This window comes from Siniperca chuatsi, linkage group LG18 (assembly GCF_020085105.1).
Source record: "Siniperca chuatsi isolate FFG_IHB_CAS linkage group LG18, ASM2008510v1, whole genome shotgun sequence".
In the NCBI taxonomy this organism is placed as follows: Eukaryota; Metazoa; Chordata; class Actinopteri; order Centrarchiformes; family Sinipercidae; genus Siniperca; species Siniperca chuatsi.
Window position 1 is genome coordinate 26,310,422 of NC_058059.1, and position 19,486 is coordinate 26,329,907.

The 19,486-nt window shown below is 40.8% G+C and overlaps 1 protein-coding gene across 4 annotated transcripts in view; it reads left to right on the forward strand.

The window, feature by feature from the left end:
• The window catches only part of sptan1 (spectrin alpha, non-erythrocytic 1), a 39,694-nt gene that overhangs the window by 13,130 nt on the left and 7,078 nt on the right, over positions 1 to 19,486 (forward strand). For 2 of the 4 annotated variants that reach the window (XM_044173285.1, XM_044173287.1), the window contains exons 8-40: positions 37 to 172; positions 307 to 408; positions 533 to 670; positions 783 to 893; positions 1,057 to 1,134; positions 1,294 to 1,449; positions 1,586 to 1,790; positions 2,611 to 2,792; positions 2,886 to 3,129; positions 3,350 to 3,472; positions 3,591 to 3,808; positions 4,267 to 4,359; positions 4,555 to 4,689; positions 5,838 to 5,986; positions 6,258 to 6,314; positions 7,786 to 7,984; positions 9,003 to 9,107; positions 9,287 to 9,319; positions 9,433 to 9,468; positions 9,988 to 10,035; positions 10,685 to 10,776; positions 13,161 to 13,305; positions 13,422 to 13,603; positions 13,763 to 13,862; positions 13,972 to 14,169; positions 14,667 to 14,813; positions 14,896 to 14,999; positions 15,743 to 15,905; positions 16,201 to 16,215; positions 17,279 to 17,410; positions 18,560 to 18,697; positions 18,781 to 18,885; positions 19,135 to 19,343. In XM_044173285.1, coding sequence (XP_044029220.1) covers positions 37 to 172; positions 307 to 408; positions 533 to 670; positions 783 to 893; positions 1,057 to 1,134; positions 1,294 to 1,449; positions 1,586 to 1,790; positions 2,611 to 2,792; positions 2,886 to 3,129; positions 3,350 to 3,472; positions 3,591 to 3,808; positions 4,267 to 4,359; positions 4,555 to 4,689; positions 5,838 to 5,986; positions 6,258 to 6,314; positions 7,786 to 7,984; positions 9,003 to 9,107; positions 9,287 to 9,319; positions 9,433 to 9,468; positions 9,988 to 10,035; positions 10,685 to 10,776; positions 13,161 to 13,305; positions 13,422 to 13,603; positions 13,763 to 13,862; positions 13,972 to 14,169; positions 14,667 to 14,813; positions 14,896 to 14,999; positions 15,743 to 15,905; positions 16,201 to 16,215; positions 17,279 to 17,410; positions 18,560 to 18,697; positions 18,781 to 18,885; positions 19,135 to 19,343 — 4,278 coding nt within the window. The remainder of the gene's footprint in view (positions 1 to 36; positions 173 to 306; positions 409 to 532; positions 671 to 782; positions 894 to 1,056; positions 1,135 to 1,293; positions 1,450 to 1,585; positions 1,791 to 2,610; positions 2,793 to 2,885; positions 3,130 to 3,349; positions 3,473 to 3,590; positions 3,809 to 4,266; positions 4,360 to 4,554; positions 4,690 to 5,837; positions 5,987 to 6,257; positions 6,315 to 7,785; positions 7,985 to 9,002; positions 9,108 to 9,286; positions 9,320 to 9,432; positions 9,469 to 9,987; positions 10,036 to 10,684; positions 10,777 to 13,160; positions 13,306 to 13,421; positions 13,604 to 13,762; positions 13,863 to 13,971; positions 14,170 to 14,666; positions 14,814 to 14,895; positions 15,000 to 15,742; positions 15,906 to 16,200; positions 16,216 to 17,278; positions 17,411 to 18,559; positions 18,698 to 18,780; positions 18,886 to 19,134; positions 19,344 to 19,486) is intronic. The other 2 variants (XM_044173286.1, XM_044173288.1) reach the window with 2 other exon arrangements.

The window sequence follows — 19,486 nt, forward strand, 5'->3', positions numbered from 1 at the left end:
TGCTCACTCCTGCCCTCTTGTGACAATCTCTTTTAGGCTGCAACGTTTCACTGCTGACTTCAGGGATCTGACCAGCTGGGTGACAGAGATGAAAGCCCTGATCAATGCTGACGAACTGGCCAATGACGTGGCTGGAGCTGAGGCTCTGCTTGATCGCCACCAGGAGCATAAGGTAAAATCTCCAATAACACACCAGGTCACAGCATCTTGGAATTTACAAAACATACAAGATAAAAAAACACATTTATTTCACACGTAAAATGAAGCGATGTAAAGTTGCAAAAAAATTTCTTTTGTGTTTCCCAGGGAGAGATTGATGCCCATGAGGACAGTTTTAGAGCCACTGATGAAGCTGGCCAGGCCTTGCTCGATACAGGACACTACGCCTCTGAAGAGGTCAAGGAAAAGGTAGGACTATGACAGCGTCCAGATTGCACTTTTGTGTGATATTACCTTACTCTATCTATACCAGCATACTACCATGTACCATGCTTTAACATTTAATATATTATTAATGTTGTATTGTGTGTAGCTGGGCATCCTTACTGAAGAGAAGGAGTCTCTGCTGGAGTTGTGGGAGGTTCGCAGGCAGCAGTATGAGCAGTGCATGGACCTGCAGCTCTTCTACAGGGATACTGAGCAAGTTGACAACTGGATGAGCAAACAAGAGGTAACCTGATACACCAGCTGACACCATTACCTTTCTCCAGGAAAGAACTACCCAATTGCGTATTGTCTAGTAGATGGGATCCTCCAGTTTTTAATGTATGTTCATGGTATAGGCTTTCCTCTTGAACGAAGACCTTGGTGACTCCCTGGACAGTGTAGAGGCACTGCTGAAGAAACACGAGGACTTTGAGAAGTCACTTAGTGCCCAGGAAGAGAAGATCACTGTAAGTTACTCCATTTCCACTTATGCAATTCACATTCCACCTTCCAGTCTTTGAGCAAGAATATAATTCCTACTGCGTGGAAGTTGTGCAGTCATAACCAGATTTTACACAGTTGTTTAGAGTTATGAAATAGGATACACTTTGAATCTCTTTGTCTCTCCAGGCCCTGGATGAGTTTGCTACAAAACTAATCCAGAACAACCACTATGCCAAAGAGGACGTGGCTACCCGCAGAGATGCTGTGAGTACCACTGTCCCCTTCCTCAACGTCCCCTTAAATCAAATGTATAAACCAGCTCACCTATGAGCACTGAATGCTAAAGCAACTGTCAGGATTTTGTCATTTTTCTTAATGTGATCTCAAAAGCAACATGTCTTCTCTTGTTTTGCACATTTATAGTTGCTCAGCCGCCGCAACGCACTGCATGAGCGTGCTCAGTCTCGTCGTGCTGCCTTGGAGGACTCTTTCCACCTGCAGCAGTTCTTAAGGGACTCTGATGAGCTCAAGAGCTGGATCAATGAGAAGATGAAGACTGCCACGGATGAGGCTTACAAGGTAATTCATTAAAGAGTTAGAGATCTAATTGAGCAATGTGTCCTCCATTTTGAAATGTTTGTACATCCCAATGTTATGCCCACTCTTTCTGATCTTCCCATTCTCCAACGATGTGCCTCTGCTCTCTTGACAATAGGACCCCTCCAACCTACAGGGTAAGGTGCAGAAACACCAGGCTTTTGAAGCTGAGCTGTCGGCTAATCAGAGCCGCATTGATGCCCTGCAGAAATCTGGCCAGGAGCTGCTGGATGGAAAGCATTACGCCTCCACTGAGGTGGCTGGCCGCATGGAGGAGGTCAGCTCCCAGTGGAAGAAACTGCTGGAGGCCACCGAGCTCAAAGGTAAAATTTTCAATCAAATATAGCAGTACTCCTGTATGTCAGTGTAGGAAGACTATTAGTAACTTTATTTAATCAGGTATTCTCACTGAGATCTCTTTTTCAATAAAGACCTGAGGACAAGAAGACTTCATAGTCAAACAACCACACAACCAGCACACAAGAACGACACATATGAAACAAATAGAATCAATAAAAAGAATTATAAGTCATAAAAAATATAATAAAGATTTAAAATCTCCAAGGGGAATGAAAGCATGTAGCTTGAGGGCAGTTTGCAGTTCATTCCATTTAAAATAAAGTAGTTCTTCCAAGATTAGTGTGTGCGTACTTTGTAAACTCTGCTTTTAAAGTTGCTACATAAACAAAGTTGTTGTTGTTGTTATTATTATTATGTGGTTCAGTACCTATTGGATCGTGTACTGTAGATTTCATTGAGAGAAGAGATGTGACGTAGATTAGAAGCTTTAACAGTAGAACTTTATAGATATGTATCATGAGATGATTATTTTTTGTACAAAAATTGTCATTAGTTAAAAAGCATAATGCACTGTTACAGACAGGGTTTAACTGCTGAATTGATCAACTGTCCCTGGTCCATGTTGCAGCGCTTTCAACATTGGCGACAGGAATAAATACAAACAGGGTGTCCGACAAAAGTTCAGCTCAAAACGGCTGCATCGCTCGCGGCCAGTTAGGACATTCCAATAGAAAGCAATGCCATTTAACTGATTTTGTTGCTGAAGGTCGCATTCAGTTAGGACATGGAGTAAGCTGACAGTCTGAGCTGAGTTTTGATTGTAAATCTGCCATTTTATTTTAGGCATCAAGCTCCGTGAGGCCAACCAGCAGCAACAATTCAACAGGAATGTAGAAGACATTGAGCTGTGGCTGTATGAGGTTGAGGGCCACCTGGCTTCAGACGACTATGGTAAAGACCTGACCAGTGTCCAGAACCTGCAGAAGAAACATGCATTGCTGGAGGCTGATGTGGCTGCTCACCAGGTACCCAACGATAGACATACATCATGCACCTGATACCAATTGATGCTGGTGTTTTTTTGTACACAAGCAAATGTATGAATTCTTTTGTCTCAGGATCGCATTGATGGCATAACAATCCAAGCTCGGCAATTCCAAGAGGCTGGACACTTTGATGCTGAGAACATCCGCAAGAAACAGGAGGCTTTAGTGGTGCGTTATGAAGCTCTGCGCGAGCCCATGGCTGCACGCAAGCAGAAACTGTCGGACTCTCTCAGGCTCCAGCAGCTGTTCAGAGATGTGGAGGATGAGGAGACTTGGATCCGGGAGAAAGAGCCCATCGCTGCCTCCACTAACAGAGGTATAATTTAGCGTAGTCAGCATCCAGGCCTCTATATTATACAGTACTATAAAATGAAAGGGCATGGTCAATAATATACAGGTAGAGTCTCCTTCAAATCGTCAGTTTACATAAATAAATGTTGAGCTTGGAGGATGCTTCAATTTCAGTTAAAGCCAACCGCCCTCAAATATTTCAGATGATTGAAGTTCTAAAAGAAGTCTCTTGGTGTTTTCCTCAGGCAAAGACCTGATTGGTGTCCAGAACTTGCTGAAGAAGCACCAGGCCCTGCAGGCTGAGATCACCGGTCATGAGCCTCGCATTAAGGCTGTCACCCAGAAAGGAGATGCTATGGTGGAGGAAGGTATTCATTTAAATTCCAAGCTTTGTTTGGTATCTTCGATGAGATGATTGTGTGATTAAGCAAGTGAAATATTGTCCCAACATTCAAAATGCTGATCATTCATGTGTGGGCTTCCCAGGGCACTTTGCTGGGGAGGATGTGAAAGCTAAGCTGGCTGAACTGCATGGACGCTGGGACCAGCTGAAGGCTAAGGCCTCCCAGAGGAGACAGGATCTGGAGGACTCTCTGCAGGCCCAGCAGTACTTTGCTGATGCCAACGAGGCCGAGTCATGGATGCGGGAGAAGGAGCCCATCGTGGGGAGCACAGACTACGGCAAAGATGAGGACTCTGCTGAGGTACATGAATGTTTTAACAAAAATAACAGAAAAACTAATATTTTCTAAGACATTGTCGTTATCAATTTGTCATCTTCTGCTGTTTAAGTTTAAAATGTATATATCACCTGTTATCACATGGGGGCAGCATGGCTCAGGAGGTAAGGCGGTTGTCTAGTAATCTGTAGGTTGAGCAAGACACCAAACCCCTAACCGCTCCTGATGAGCAGGATGGCAACGTCATGCCATCATTTTATGAATGTGTGTGTGTGTGTGTGTGAATGTTGGCATGTGTTGTAAAGCGCTTTGAGTGGTCGGTAGACTAGAAAAGCGCTAAATAAATGCAGTCCATTTACCATTTGTTGATCTTCTAGTGTTTCCACCCTTTGTCTTCGATCATGTTACATTTATTGCACAAGCCTCTTGTTTATATCCCTTTGTGACAAATGCAGTTGTGCTGAATACTTTGTCTTCTACAGGCTCTGCTGAAGAAGCATGAGGCCCTGATGTCTGACCTGAGTGCCTACGGCAGCAGCATCCAGGCCCTGAAGGAACAGGCCCAGTCCTGCAGGGTAAAGCCCAATCCTTCTTCACACCTCAACCTCAACTCTGCACATGTGCTCAGCTCCATGAGAGGGGTTTTTAATGCACAAAAAAGCCTCTGATTGCTAGACTGTTCTCAGATAATTCTCAGATAATCAACTTTCTTCAGTTTAAGCAGAGAGCTCAAATCATCAGTGACTCAAAATGTTTGTTTAACTGAACAGCAACAAGTGGCACCAACTGATGATGAGACTGGAAAGGAGCTGGTCCTGGCCTTGTACGACTACCAGGAGAAGAGTCCCCGTGAAGTCACCATGAAGAAGGGGGATATCCTCACCCTACTCAACAGCACCAACAAGGTACAGAGTAAACCAGCTCAGTGTACAATAGACTGTCAGTCTGTCTTCAGGCTGAAACTAACCTGACCAGCTTGAATAAATATTGAATCAGAGATAATATGCATGTTACATGGAGTAAGGTATATGAAGTTGTTGAGGGATTAGGTATATTAATGTTAGGGATGCAAATTTTAAGTAATTTATGGAATCGTTTTTCAGTCACAGTAATGATCAGTAATCAATTAATAATCAATTGTCAACCTTCAACAAATAGCCATTCAGGATATTAAAGTTAATGTTATACTGTATGACAATTAGATGAGACTGAACATGGAGGCCACTTAAAACTAAGGCTTGTAGTCTTTTGGTATATTTAGATACCGGTGCCAGTACGATCCCTGAGGTTCACAACCTCTACCAAAATAATACTTTACCTTGCGGAATATAAATAATATTAAACAATATTCTATATTTTTGTTATTGTCGTCTAATCCCATGAAAAGACCAAAACCAACAATGTGAGTCCATCTCTCTATATTCTCTGACTTCCCTACCTGTCTGTGGCTCTCAGCTCCAAGCCAATTGGTTCCTACTGATGTTAATACAGGTCACGAATATACTGTGTACTGTCGTTTTAAAAACAAGTTAAATAATTTCCTAGAACACGTGGGTACTGTAGTTTTTACCAACCATATTAAAAGAGGAGTAAATAGTGCATTTGTTGGGGACTATTTTCAGTGGCAGATTAATCCACATTTGGTGCTCTAGTGAGTATTTGGGGCAGCAGGACGGTGTGTGTGTGTGGGACTCACATGTGTGTGAGTCAAAATAAACTACAGTGACTGTGTTCATGGTAATGAAGGAGCGTGTCACCCAGTGCAACTGTTTTTTAATAGTTTTTGGACAACAGTGGAGCTCTGTAGCACAGAGGAATTAGATACATCAGGCTTTTGGTACTCAGCCAGTACTTGTTAGACCTCATGGGATTTGTTGAAAAATAGGAATATACAGAATATCATTAGAAATATCCTGTTATTCTGTAACACAAAACAACCATAGAAGCACTTTGCCTAAATAAGATGCAGTAACCATTAGCAAAATGATGATTTATATCAGAAAATATCTCCAACATCCCTTGCTAATAGTACTCCCTCTCCTCCCTCCTGCAGGATTGGTGGAAGGTGGAGGTGAACGATCGCCAGGGCTTTGTTCCTGCTGCTTATGTGAAGAAGCTGGACCCCACCCAGTCTTCTTCCAGGGAAAACCTGCTGGATGAACACGGCAGCATTGCACTGCGCCAAGACCAGATTGAGAATCAGTAAGAAACCCACACCATAACCTCTTCAATTTTGCAGCAGAATGTAGTTTACTAACTAATTTCTCCTTTTCTACTAAATTTGTTGAACTATTCCTCTTAAGTGTTCAGTCTTTTCTCTGCTCGTTAACCTTTCCTTACTTCCATCAAATCATATTTTCTGCTCAGCACCAATGACCTTGCTCCTGGCCTCTCTGTTTCCTCTGCCGTCTCGCTGTATTTAACAATTTAATCTTGTCTTGCTGTGCGTTCACCTTGCCTTGCCACTGAGCAGGCTTGTCACCAAGGAGGCCTGCAGCGTGTCTGTGCGCATGAAGCAGGTGGAAGAGCTGTGAGTAGGAACCGGTGTCCCTCCACGTGTTCTTGTGATCGTGATACCACTAAATATCATCAGCAGTTTTACATTCCTCCCAACCCCAAAAACCCTCATGTTGTGTCACACCGTCTCCTTCACCCTCGGCTTCTATTCAGTACAGGGATAGAAGTATCTCTGATGCACATCTTTCACATCCCTTCACTTCTCATCCCAGTCTTCCCTATGGATGTTAATTTCTATTTTTTCTATCATGTCATAAGCCATTCTGTTGTGTACATATTGGGTTTGATTCATTTTTGTATAGGTTTTATCATTGTCCAAGGCTCAAGGTGCTAGTGAGAGAAATTAGCCTTAACAATTATTCAATAATTCAATTGGTATGACATTGAATCTAAGATTCATGATTGAAATCTGCTAGGTTTATACATTTACCTAGGAAATTTTGTTCAACTTATAGATGGAGATAGAGACAAACCCTTTATGTAAAGTTGATGTATAATGACTTCTCAGGGTTTCCTCTAGGAAATTGGTTAGCAGAGGTGGTAAGCCAACACCCCTTAAGCTTTGATCATTCCAGTATAGATGTCCCAAGTCCCAGTTCCTGTCACAGACAGCATTAACACTACTCTGACAAGTACAATTTACTCAAAAAAGTCACTTGAGTACATATAAATATAAGAGTAAATGTAACCCGTTACTACCCACCTCTGGTAGCACCACGGCTCGTTTTCCCTGAAGCTTTATACGCCTAGTATTATATTGTATATAAATGTTAGTGGAGGTGCTCTGTTTCAGGCGAGGCGGGTCGCCTCCACTGTAAATCGCTGCGAGGAAACACTACTTCTGCTCATGAGGCATGTGTGGACATGCATCTCATGAACAAACATTTGTATCACTGTTTGGGTTGACCGAAGATCTGTCTGGGGGAGTAAAAGTTCTATTATTATTTTTCTGACAACATGAAATGAGTAGATTGTCAAACTGTTGCAGACCAGATTCAGTAATTTAAAAAAAATAGGTGATAGTGACAGAGTAACAAAATCATGTTTTGTCTGATTTGCTGAAGTAAAGTTTGTGTTGCATAAACGGTCATATAGGTCTCTCAATTTAATGACAATAGTTTAGGACTGCAACCAACGAATGTTTTCATTTTGGATTACTCATTTTGTTTATAACACAACAGAGACATAGCTTCCCAGAGCCCAAGATATCTTCAAATTGCTTGTTTTGTTTGAGCAACAGCGTTTCATCGCTACAGGAGTGATTTCACAATTTTCATTTGGAGAACCATCAGTTTTTAGCAGAGAAATGGAGTGATTACTCGCAATAAATACAAATTCCTTACAAGAGCAGATTCTCCATTATCATCAACAATCATTTTTAATCTTAATAAAAGCTTTAATAAGCCACAGTATACAAGGAATGATAAGCTTTTGAAGACACATTAAGTGATTTGATTAGATCCTGTGGTTGCAACTTTTTCAAGGTATGGTACACTGTTGGAGCTGGGAGAGAAACGCAAGGACATGCTAGAGAAGAGCTGCAAGAAGTTCATGTTGTTCCGCGAGGCCAATGAGCTCCAGCAATGGATCAATGAAAAGGAGAGCGCCCTCACTAATGAAGAGGTCGGCTCTGACCTGGAGCAGGTTGAGGTCCTGCAGAAGAAGTTTGACGACTTCCAGAAGGTAATGTCTACTCTTGCTTTAAAACATTTTCTTCTACAGAGAGCCAAAATCATGACGTCACGTCTGGGTTAGCCTCTGTTCTAGCTTCTGTAACTCAGTGCAGTCTCTCTATCAGCATTTATTTCATTGGTCTTTCTGAAAAAATTAAGTTGAAATTCTTAAACAAACCGCCATCCACTACAACACTTACTATTCGAAGTTGAAACCTTCATGATTTTACCAAAGTTAAACAACGGTTAATTTGTGAGCATACAAAAAACTACAGCTCCCATGAAAATTTACTGTGGGTACTTATGTCAACATGACTTGGTTTCATCCATATCCATAAAATTAATAAGATTCACCAAAGCTCTTCTGACATAATTGTCTCCAATTTTTTTAGCTGTAATCTCTGCTGTCTAAGAACTTTTACAGCGTTCAGTCCTCTCTGTCCTGCTGAGGTCTGAGCTAGCCACGACCCCTCCACTCGCCCATGGACTCGCCACGTGATGTTTTTCACGATGGTCGAGGGCTTATGGAAAATGCTGTTCTTTAATGCTGCTAAAAACAAATATTGAATAAACAATATTAGATGGTTGTTGTGGGGTTTTTTTTTTAAATACCATCTTTATTTAAACATGACAACATGCTGTTGGGAGTAAATGTTCTGTTAAGTTATTTGCATACTTACAAATGTCAATGGGATTTTGAATGAAGTTTTCTTACTCCTGGAACAGAACCTGAAAATTCTGGTTTCACTTCGGCTCTCTATAGACTCTCATGATAAACATCTGAACTAGTTGTAGTTCATTTAGCTCTCTGTAATTCAAATGTATAACTTGATTCTAATGTAATTTGTTGGATGAAATCATGTTGGTCTGTAATTAGTAAGTTGTATAACCTGATCTTGAGTCTTCAACTCCATGTTAATATTCCTGCTTGTTTCTGCTTAACTACACTCCTCATGTATTTGTTGCGATTGTTTGTACCTGTCATGTCTCACGGAAAATGTATGATGTTGTTCTTTTGTTTGGTCCAGGACCTGAAGGCCAATGAGTCTCGTCTGAGGGACATCAACAAAGTGGCATCTGAGCTGGAGTCCGAAGGTCTCATGGCTGAGGAGGCAACCATGGTTCAGGCTCAGGTAAGTTTCATTTCATTTAATGTTTATTTGATAGGGACAAATACAGTATGCATAGAGAATTGCATAACAGTTGTCCAATGCAATGTATCGCAGCATTTATAGCAATTGCTAATTTCCAATGCCGTCTTCCATGTTTTAGCTGTAATGTAATGGAGATTGTGTTTTTTTTCCATTTGCAGCAACAAGAGCTGCTTGGTGCTGCTCCCGGAAAGGTTGTAATCATTTTTGTAATTTGCATACATTTTGCCTGATATTTAAGAAACATTTCAAATATCACAACAATGAAATGTATCCTCACCAGCGTCATACCTTATTTCTTGAACAGGATGAAGCTGATTCCAAGACTGCATCTCCATGGAAGGTAAGCATCATCCAACACTGTTTAATCTGTCTCCAGAAAATACATTCAAACATTCAGTTGATTTATGTATTTTTAGACAAAATGCATCAACTGCAAAGATTTGACAGCCTGTCAATCTTGATCTGATACTGTAACTGTGCATGACTGTTCAGCATTGGGTTGATGTTTGATACTGGTGTGTCACTAATGGAATTTACTGCAATCATGCCCAATAAGACATTTTCTGTCCTAATGGAATATGATTAGATATTGATGAGACAGCCTTTTTGTCTCAATCATTTACAAGTATTTTGGTTGATTCATCATAAGTCAATATTTGGGGCTGGTTCTGGTTTAGCCATGGTTGCAGTGCTTACTATATCCTGATTGGTGTAAAGTCTTGGTTGGTCTTAAGAGAAGACCAAGACAAACCCTGGGAGTTTCCATAACACACTTGACTGGTGTGGTGTTTTTTCTGTTTGTGCCCTCCTCCCTTTCCCCCCCCTTCTTTCTGCCATGTTTTATCCACCTTGTCTATAGAATATACGCTTGGCTGTTCAAACAACGGCTAACTTTAATACGATCAAGGTAAGATTAACTAGTCCACCCCGACCTCATTTTGAATCGTTCCTCCTCTAGCTCCCCTGTCCTGCATTGTGATCAGAAAACTAACCCCATTGTCATGGTGTCCTGTTTGGTGTCACATCATCTGACTCTAGTTTTAGCAGTGTTAAGTTTTGTCTGGTTCCATCTTGTTTCCCATGGCATGTGTTCATCCTGTTATCATCCATTTTGTAGTATGAATGGTTGTTGCCATACAACATAAGTTATGTCTTTTTACTGTTTATTTTCTTTGTCCTCATACTGTCTAATGTTCTTACCATGCATCCAGTCCTGTGCATCCCATCATACACCTGCCTTTGTTTGTCCATCACACACTATGCAAATTAGCACACGTCTGGCACATATTGTATTTGCAAGATTATATTTAAGTTAAATGTTTAATTTAACAATCCTCACTTTAAATCATGAACTAAGTTTTTCTGACAATGATGTTTAATGCTAATGACTTCATCACTCTGAGTCCCTCTTTAATTGAGGGTGTGTTTAGTTCACATACTGTACTGCCAGTAATCGCAAATGTTAACACCAAAACTAGAAGAAACAAGCTGCAGAAGAGCTGAGCAACCTGTGAAGAGTGTAGAGTGCTGTTTAATGTTGATTATTTTATGTGTAGGAGCTGAATAATCGCTGGCGGTCCCTGCAGCAACTGGCTGAAGAAAGGAGCAACATGCTGGGCAGTGCCCACGAGGTGCAGCGGTTCCATAGGTACAAACCAAAGGCTGTAGGAAAACACACGTGGCGTCTGTGACATCACCTACAGGTTTTCGGAAGCTCTAGTTTGTGTTTACACCTCATTGTCATTTTTGACAGTTACCAGAGCCATACAGTTCAAATTTAGGTAAGAAGGGTGGAGCTGGGGTGAAATGAGACATCAGCAACAGGCATGACAATCAAGAACCTCAAGTTCAAAACATACTTTTTGTAAAATGTCGTTGTATAGAACGCATTTCAGATTATAACAAAATTGGCTATTGAAAACCCAAATTGTTGAGAAAAAATTATCTATTTGTATTTGAGAGAATTTAAAGCAAGTTTATTTTGGGAAACAGTGGCCACAAGTAGCAGTTACAGGCCTTTATTTCTATTTTCCCTGTTCCCCAGTTAATGCAAACTCAAACCTTAATCTATGCTTACCTGTTGTCTTGATGCGTTCAGTATAATATCCATTTCCACAGCACTAATTCCATTAGTACAGCAAGAGTCACGTTAGGTGGTCCACTTAGCCTTTTTCCCCCAAACGATTGTTTTGGGTTGAGTGAGTCCCAACTTTGTTTGTCTTGTGCACATGCATGTGCGTGCATGTGGGTGACGCAAAACACAGTCCTGCTAATGGTTTCACACTATTCCACTGGTCTACGGGTGGTGGTAACACCCCAAGATATGCAGCAAAGCACGAACAAAGGCAGGGAAGAAGAAGACTGCTAGCTAGTAAACATGGATGTAAACAATGCAGGATTTAAAATACTTAAACAATCGACTTTGCAAATGTATTACAAGCAACGAAATGCATTCAACTCATTTGTTATAGCTCAAGGATACACACAGTGTGTTCTGGTGAGTAACACTGAATGTAAACATAACTTTTGTTTGTTTTATAAGAGAACTCCACAGGGCACCTTCAAACTACCATGAATGGAACTCAACACTTTCTCCAAAATATTTACGTTAAAAGTCTGGAACTAGAGTATGAAAACATTATTTCTGTTAAAAAAGAGAAACTTAGAGCAGCAGAGTAGGCGAGTATGACATGACTCTGGTTTTGTAATTTGTGCTGTCAAAATGGAAATTATAGTAAATTTACCAGGGGGCTGTTAGTAGTAGGCCACAGGTACTTCCACCCCCCAATGTTTTTTTTTTTTTACTGTCCCTTTATTTTTTTTGTACTGGTCACGCCCCGGCTATTATTTGAGACACATTTGAATACAAGATTTTATATGAGAATTCACGGTAGTTAGCCACCTAGCTACATCCACGAAAAATAGTATCAGAAATATGGTGACAAGGATGAATGAGATTGAAGCAGCTGTACAGGTTGTTGTAAATCGACTTACAGAAATAACAATTCTTAAATCAACATGTTTTTTTCAATCAACATGACAGACTTTAAGTTGTCTAGCAACTAGCTTTAACTGTTTCTAGCAACCACTACCACAGCTTCTGTGAAGACTGCAAATTACATCTACGGGACAGATACTTCTCTCGCTACTAATTAGTTAGAGCAAAACAAAACTATATACACCTCCTCCCACCAAGAATTTGGCTAACATGAACACAATATCAGGATGAATAAATGAAGTGAAATAAAATGGCAAAATCGGATTAAGCATAATGGTAAAAGGTAAGACAAAATGCTAACAGTAGCACAAGTAGAGAAGAGTCATGAAGACAGCACATTGACTCAGTAATGCAAGTTACACAGCAATATTTATGTAAAGTTTGCTAACATTAGCCACCATAGGCTACTGGTCATACCAGAACAAGTAAGGCTGTAGCAGCAATACCCCTGTGTGTATTGAATTGAGCAAGAGTGTGTTTTATTGCTTATGAATTCAACTTTTCATTTGTAAGAGGAAGAATGTGTTATTTCTTCCTTTCGAAAAGTTACATAGTCTGGCATTAAAAAGTTTATAAACTAATAAACCCAGTTTTCCTCAAACTAGCAACTAGTGTCCAGCCTTGTGGTAGCTGCTGCTTAGAGGAATAAAAAGATTCACTTTACATTTAGATGGCTTTAGTTATCCAGAGTAGCCAGTCTCCAGTGTTTTACAAGACACTTACAAGAGAAACGTTTTATAAGATATTAACATGAGTACTAATGGTTGCATTAAGGGCATTTTCACTCTTTATAGAAAACATTTAAAATGGAAACCTTTTTATACTGATCAGTAGTAACTGGCATATAAACATGAAGTAGAAAAATTGTATTTCATATAATACAGTGTTTCTCAGTAATTAAATGGAAACAATGAGGAGGGGCAAAACCTTCAGTCCTTCTCACTGCTTACTTGCACACAAGAACACCTCGAGATGTTTGAACACACAAATTCCCTTTAAAACATTTGACCAAAGTTGTGTTTGTGCCTCCTCAGGGATGCTGATGAAACTAAAGAGTGGATTGAGGAGAAGAACCAGGCCCTCAACACTGACAACTACGGTCATGACTTGGCCAGTGTCCAGGCTCTGCAGCGCAAACACGAAGGCTTTGAGAGAGACCTGGCAGCCCTGGGTGATAAGGTCAGATTGTCGTTCAGTCATTTATGAGATTACAGCTGATATATAACCAAACCTCTGGCTGAACATTTTGTATTTCTCTTGAGGCTTTTACTAATTTTTCCTACTCCCCTACCCAGGTGAACTCTCTTGGGGAGACAGCGGAGCGCCTGATCCAGTCCCACCCTGAGGCAGTGGATGACATCCAGGAGAAATGCACTGAGCTGAACACTGCCTGGAGCAGCCTGGTGGGACGTGCTGACCAGCGCAAAGACAAGCTTGGCAACTCCCACGACCTGCAGCGCTTCCTCTCTGACTTCAGGTGAGGAGAGAATAGCCGGTGGATGCCACTGGGTCAGATTTGTTGTTCGGATGAAGAACTAGATTGAAAATGGGGTACAGTTTTTTTGAGAAAAAGTTTAATAGATGCAGTTAAGATATGTGTGATATTTTTTGACTATAACTCTTCATCTGTACGCAGAGATCTGATGTCCTGGATTAATGGCATCCGAGGGCTGGTGTCCTCAGAGGAGCTGGCCAAAGACGTGACCGGAGCCGAGGCCCTTCTGGAAAGACACCAGGTATTGAATTCCTCCCTTCTGTTTCTGTACAAAATTGCAAATGTCCGTGCAGGTTTTTGTCCATCTAACACTGCCCATCCATTTTTCTTTTCTTTTTCCATCTTTCCAGGAACACCGTACAGAGATTGATGCTCGTGCAGGTACCTTCCAGGCCTTTGAACAGTTTGGTCAGCAGCTGCTGGTGCGAGGCCACTATGCTAGTCCCGAGATTCAGCAGAAACTGGAGGCTCTAGACCGTGAGCGTGCTGACCTGGAGAAGGCCTGGGTGCAGCGTCGCATGATGTTGGACCAGTGCCTTGAGCTCCAGGTATTGAGCCATGTGTTGAGCCATGACACGACCAGTTAGAAACGGTTATGTCGTCACTGACCGTTGTCAGAATCAAAATCAGAAATACTTTATTGATCCCCGAAGGGAAACTCTTTGTCACAGTAGCTCGCCTTTACGTCAGTGCACACAGGAGAAAGTACTAGCAAAAAATATTATACAATACACTATAAAAACTATAAAACAGGTCAGAAAATAAATGAAGTACCAGGTGGGTATAAGTATAAAATAAGTGTGAAGTACCAAGTGGGTTTACTGGTTGATGATGATAATACGGTATAATAATACAATGTAATAATATAAGTAATAAGTAGTGGTGCAACAGCAGTAATGGAGGTATGAATAATAAATAGGAAAAACTAAATATTGCACAGAGATGGAGCTACAGCAACAGGCAGCTTGCGGGCTGGCGCATGCGCACTACTACTCTAGCCTCTTTGTCTTCTAAATGACTGACTGTTGTCTTTGTCCCCCTGCAGCTCTTCAACAGGGACTGTGAGCAGGCTGAGAACTGGATGGCAGCTCGTGAAGCCTTCCTCGCCAGTGATGACAAGGGTGACTCGCTGGATAGTGTGGAGGCCCTCATCAAGAAACATGAAGACTTTGACAAGGCCATTAATGTGCAGGTCAGTGAGATGTTTGCCACTCAGTGAAAGCTTTTAAAACTGACGAGTGGTTGTGTTCTGAAAATGTTACCCTGCTGTACAGGAGGAGAAGATTGCTGCTCTGCAGTCCTTTGCTGACCAGCTGATTGGAGCTGACCATTACGCCAAACCTGAGATCTTCAACCGCCGCAATGAAGTCCTCGACAGGTTGGAAACATTTGGATTTTTAATATTTATTTATTTATCTATAAGTCTATGAAATGCACCAATCCAAGTGAGAACACTTATTTCAAACATGGTCCCAAGATGTTAAAAGACAGACACAAAACATATAAAAAAAAATTGACATTTAAAAAAAATATGTACCCATGTCAATAAAACAGATTGATGGTTCAAGTAAAATGTATGTCCCCTTACTCAATTAATAAGCCCTGACCTGACCTTGTTTATGTGAACTTGATATTTAATGAAAGGCTGTTCTACATTACAGCACCAGTATAAAAAAAAAAAGAACTTCTGGCTACATTATTTATTCAAGGCACTTTACATGAGCATACACTGGCCCTGTTACAGCCATGTTAAGAATGGACCATTGTTATCTGTGACTAAGTATTCAGGAGCATGCCCACTGATGATATTGCACATATGATGCATCTTCTGTTGTTCTACCCTGAGCTGACATTTTGACGTGTAGTATAATACAGCAGTAAAACCAAAGGGGGAACCAACAACATTACTGATGGCTCCATTTACAGGCAGCAGTACCACACTTCTGAATTCATCAATACTAACATGAGTTTGAGGAGATATACCAAATACCAAATAATTGTATTTTGAATTACTTCCTAAATTTAGCTGTCAATCCACTAACAATGATGACAAAAAAAGTTTAAATTGCATATGCTTGTGTTTGAGCTCACTTTTAAACTTCAAATTCTGATGTTTGAAAGGTGGCGCCGGCTGAAGGCCCAGATGATCGAAAAGCGTTCGAAGCTGGGTGAATCCCAGACCTTGCAGCAGTTTAGCAGGGATGTGGACGAGATTGAGGCTTGGATCAGTGAGAAGCTGCAGACTGCAACTGATGAGTCCTACAAGGACCCTACCAACATCCAGGTAAACATGTGGCTTCTATTAGCACAGGCCCAACTCACAGAATGGTTTTAAGTGTGAGTGTAAATTCCACACATGAATTTAGTGAATAGAAAAGATAGCACTTCCCAAATTAATTTTGGAAACATTAATTTTCACAGATGGTAATTAGCCAAAATAAGTCAGTCATGTGTCCTTAGCTAAATTAGAATAGCTAATTTGTTTTATTGATGATTCTCTTTTTTTTACTGTCAAATCCCTCCCTGTGTCCTGTCTGAAGTGAGACTGAATTTTTCTCCCACTGTCTTATTTTTTATAGCTGTCCAAGCTGCTGGTAAGTTTGAATAGTGTGTCAGCTGACTAACAACCAAGCAGGTTATCCTCCATGTGTCCACGTCTTTGCTGTGTGTGTAGACACGACGTAGAACAAGTACTCCGTTCATCTTGAGTTTGTCCCTCATCAGCACTGTTGAGTGCCAGCTTCTTTTCCACTTGGTTTTAATTTTGTTAGTTTCTAAAATGTAATTCATTTCTTAATTACATGTTCATTTTTGCATTTTATTCTAGGTTTGTTTTGTCATCGAAGGCTAGTAGTTGTTGGGTGGGGCTTCCATTTTTATTTTCAATTCTTGGGGGGGGTCTTCAAAACTTGCTTCAGATGTTTGATTCCGCAGTTAAACTATTCAAACTGGACCTTGAAAAGAAATTGAGAAGACTGAAGAATTTCTGACTAATAGCACAGCAAGCAGAGCATGACACAATATAAATAAAAATTGACTTGACACTGTTGTCAAGCTAACAAATTATAAATTTTGAGAAGCAGTCGTTGATTCCTAACCGGCTCTCTGTATGATATTCAAAGATTTACTAAGACGGTCTTGTAGGCCAGCTGAGAAGGCAATGGAAATGTTGAAAGAAACAAACATGAAGCAACTTTGAAGGACTCTTCCATCAGTAGGTTTTTTCAAAATTATCTCTGTTGCAGATGTTGTCCTCTCCACTGCCATTTTATGTTCGTCCTGTGTCTGTCGATGTCCAACACATTGTCTGTCATGGTCGATGTCCTGTGTTAAAGCTTTTATTTTTAATTTTTATATATATATTCATTCATATTCCACCCTCTAGTTTTTCAGTTCCAAACTCAATTTTAGAAACTAATTCACATTTGACGTTAATGTCAGCCTCCTAATGCTTCAGATAAAAGTTTATTAATCAAACTTGGTAGAACTGACTTTAATTTCAGCTTTTGCTTAGAATGTAAGTATGAAAGCAATGCTAGATGTTAGTGTTCAATTTAAGGTGAGTTCTGAACATTTACACCATAAAACAGGAGCTTGTCCACCTTGTGGTTCTCATGCTGTGTCCATGTTCTCTCCTGCCTCTGTGTGTGCTGTCAGAGTAAGCATCAGAAACATCAGGCGTTTGAGGCCGAGCTGCACGCCAACGCAGACCGAATCCGTGGAGTCATTGATACTGGCAACACCCTGATCCAGAGAGGAGCCTGTGCCGGCAGCGAGGACGCAGTCAAGGTCATCATTCATCATGTCTGCACACTGTGAATGCTGGATAGCAGAATACACGTTTATTGTTAAATATCTATTAAATATTGGGCATTCAGCAGACACTTCTATTAAATGTGGCTTAACAGCACAATGAGATTTACAGGTATTAACAATAACAAGGCCAAAGATATTACAGAATAACAATCCTGTGACCAATCATGTAAGACCTTGAGAAAGAGTTCAAGCTAGAGGTAGGAGAGATGTTCTTAAATTATGATGTTAGCTTTCTGTTGATGGATCTCATTGTACCTGGCCAGTATGGATCAAATCCTACAAGATAAGGCTGAACGATTAATCGTTTTTGTATTTAAATTGCGATTTAAAAGAGTGCAATTTTCACATCACAAGAGCTGTGCTGTTTAATTTTAACTTACATAATTAACTTACGCAAGCTGGTTACTGTTAATTTCAGCGGCTATAATGACAACTGTCGCTGGTAAATTTATTCAGCTGTAGCTGATTTAACGTTAATGCCGTGAGTTGGCCAAACAACAAAAAAGGATTCTTGGCTCTAGCCTGTTTAATATGCTCTCTATACATTTTAGTCAAAGATGGTTTGTGGAAGGAGAAACACCAGTATATATTGTTGTTGATGTTTTGAAAAAAGAAGGAGCTGGCTGTGTCTTCTACTGTTTATAAAAGAATAACAGAGTGGTGAGTCTTTATCTACATAAACCATCTAGGTAATCACATCAATTTCAGAGTGGTAGCGTGCTGGTAGCTCTATAGTTGCCAAGTACAAATGACAGACAGCTGCAGAACACAGTTGACAGAATCTCTGTTAAACTTCATATTATTTTAAGCTTTAACCGTAAAAGCTCTTTATTGAGACCTCCAGGATTCAGTGGCGTGAAGTAGTCTGTCCTGTCAGTCTGTGAAGCTAACATTAGCTACTGTTCACGGAAAATAATCACAGTTTATATTACAATATTGGTCAGAAAAATCCCAATTAGATATTTTCCTCAAATCATTCAGCCCTACTCCAAGACATGGATTCTGTTAAAAATAAACTGAGGTCCATTAGCTCTCCACAACTTATGTGAGAACATCATCTTAAATGCAGTAGTGTAGTGAAGAAGTGAAACTTTGTTCAAACATGACTTGTCCGTTCCTCAGGCGCGCCTCAACGCTCTGGATGAACAGTGGCAGTTCCTCGTCAACAAATCTGCAGAAAAGAGCCAGAAACTCAAAGAGGCCAACAAGCAGCAGAACTTCAACACAGGCATCAAGGACTTTGACTTCTGGCTCTCTGAGGTGAGGATCTGCATGCCAGATAGATACATGTGTAAACATGTACACGTGAGATTAAAGTCTGGTGCATGTTTGTTGTTTCTCAGGTTGAAGCTCTTCTTGCCTCAGAGGATTATGGAAAAGATCTGGCCTCAGTCAACAACCTGCTGAAGAAACACCAGCTGCTTGAAGCTGATATTTCTGCCCATGAGGTATGCAGCTCATCATTACAAATGGATCTGCATGTGGGTCAGCTGTACTACAGCACGCAAGACCTTATTTCAGAACATTAACTCATCACAAACTACAAAATACCCACCTCGGGAGTTGGTAGTCCCAAAATACTTTAAAAGGCCTAGTTGGTAACAAAAAGAGTTGAAGTAAACCATATAACAGTTATATATATATATATAGTTATATAGATCCAGAGTTAGAATGAGTCTCTGACCACCTCTCTGCAGGATCGTCTGAAGGATCTGAACGGCCAGGCTGACAGCCTGATGGCCAGCAACGCCTTCGACACCTCACAGGTGAAGGACAAGCGCGATGCCGTCAACGGGCGCTTCACCAAGATCAAGAGCATGGCTGCCGGTCGCCGCGCTAAACTCAACGAGTCCCACCGCCTGCATCAGTTCTTCAGGGACCTGGATGATGAAGAGTCTTGGATCAAGTAAGAGAGTTCCTCCTCAGATCATGTAGTCATCTGCAAGGGAATCAGCGGTGGAGATGAGCTTATCTTTTCCTTTTTTGTACTTGGTTATGGCAAGACATACACAACTTAAACGTACATATTTCTGCCCCGACCCAACACAG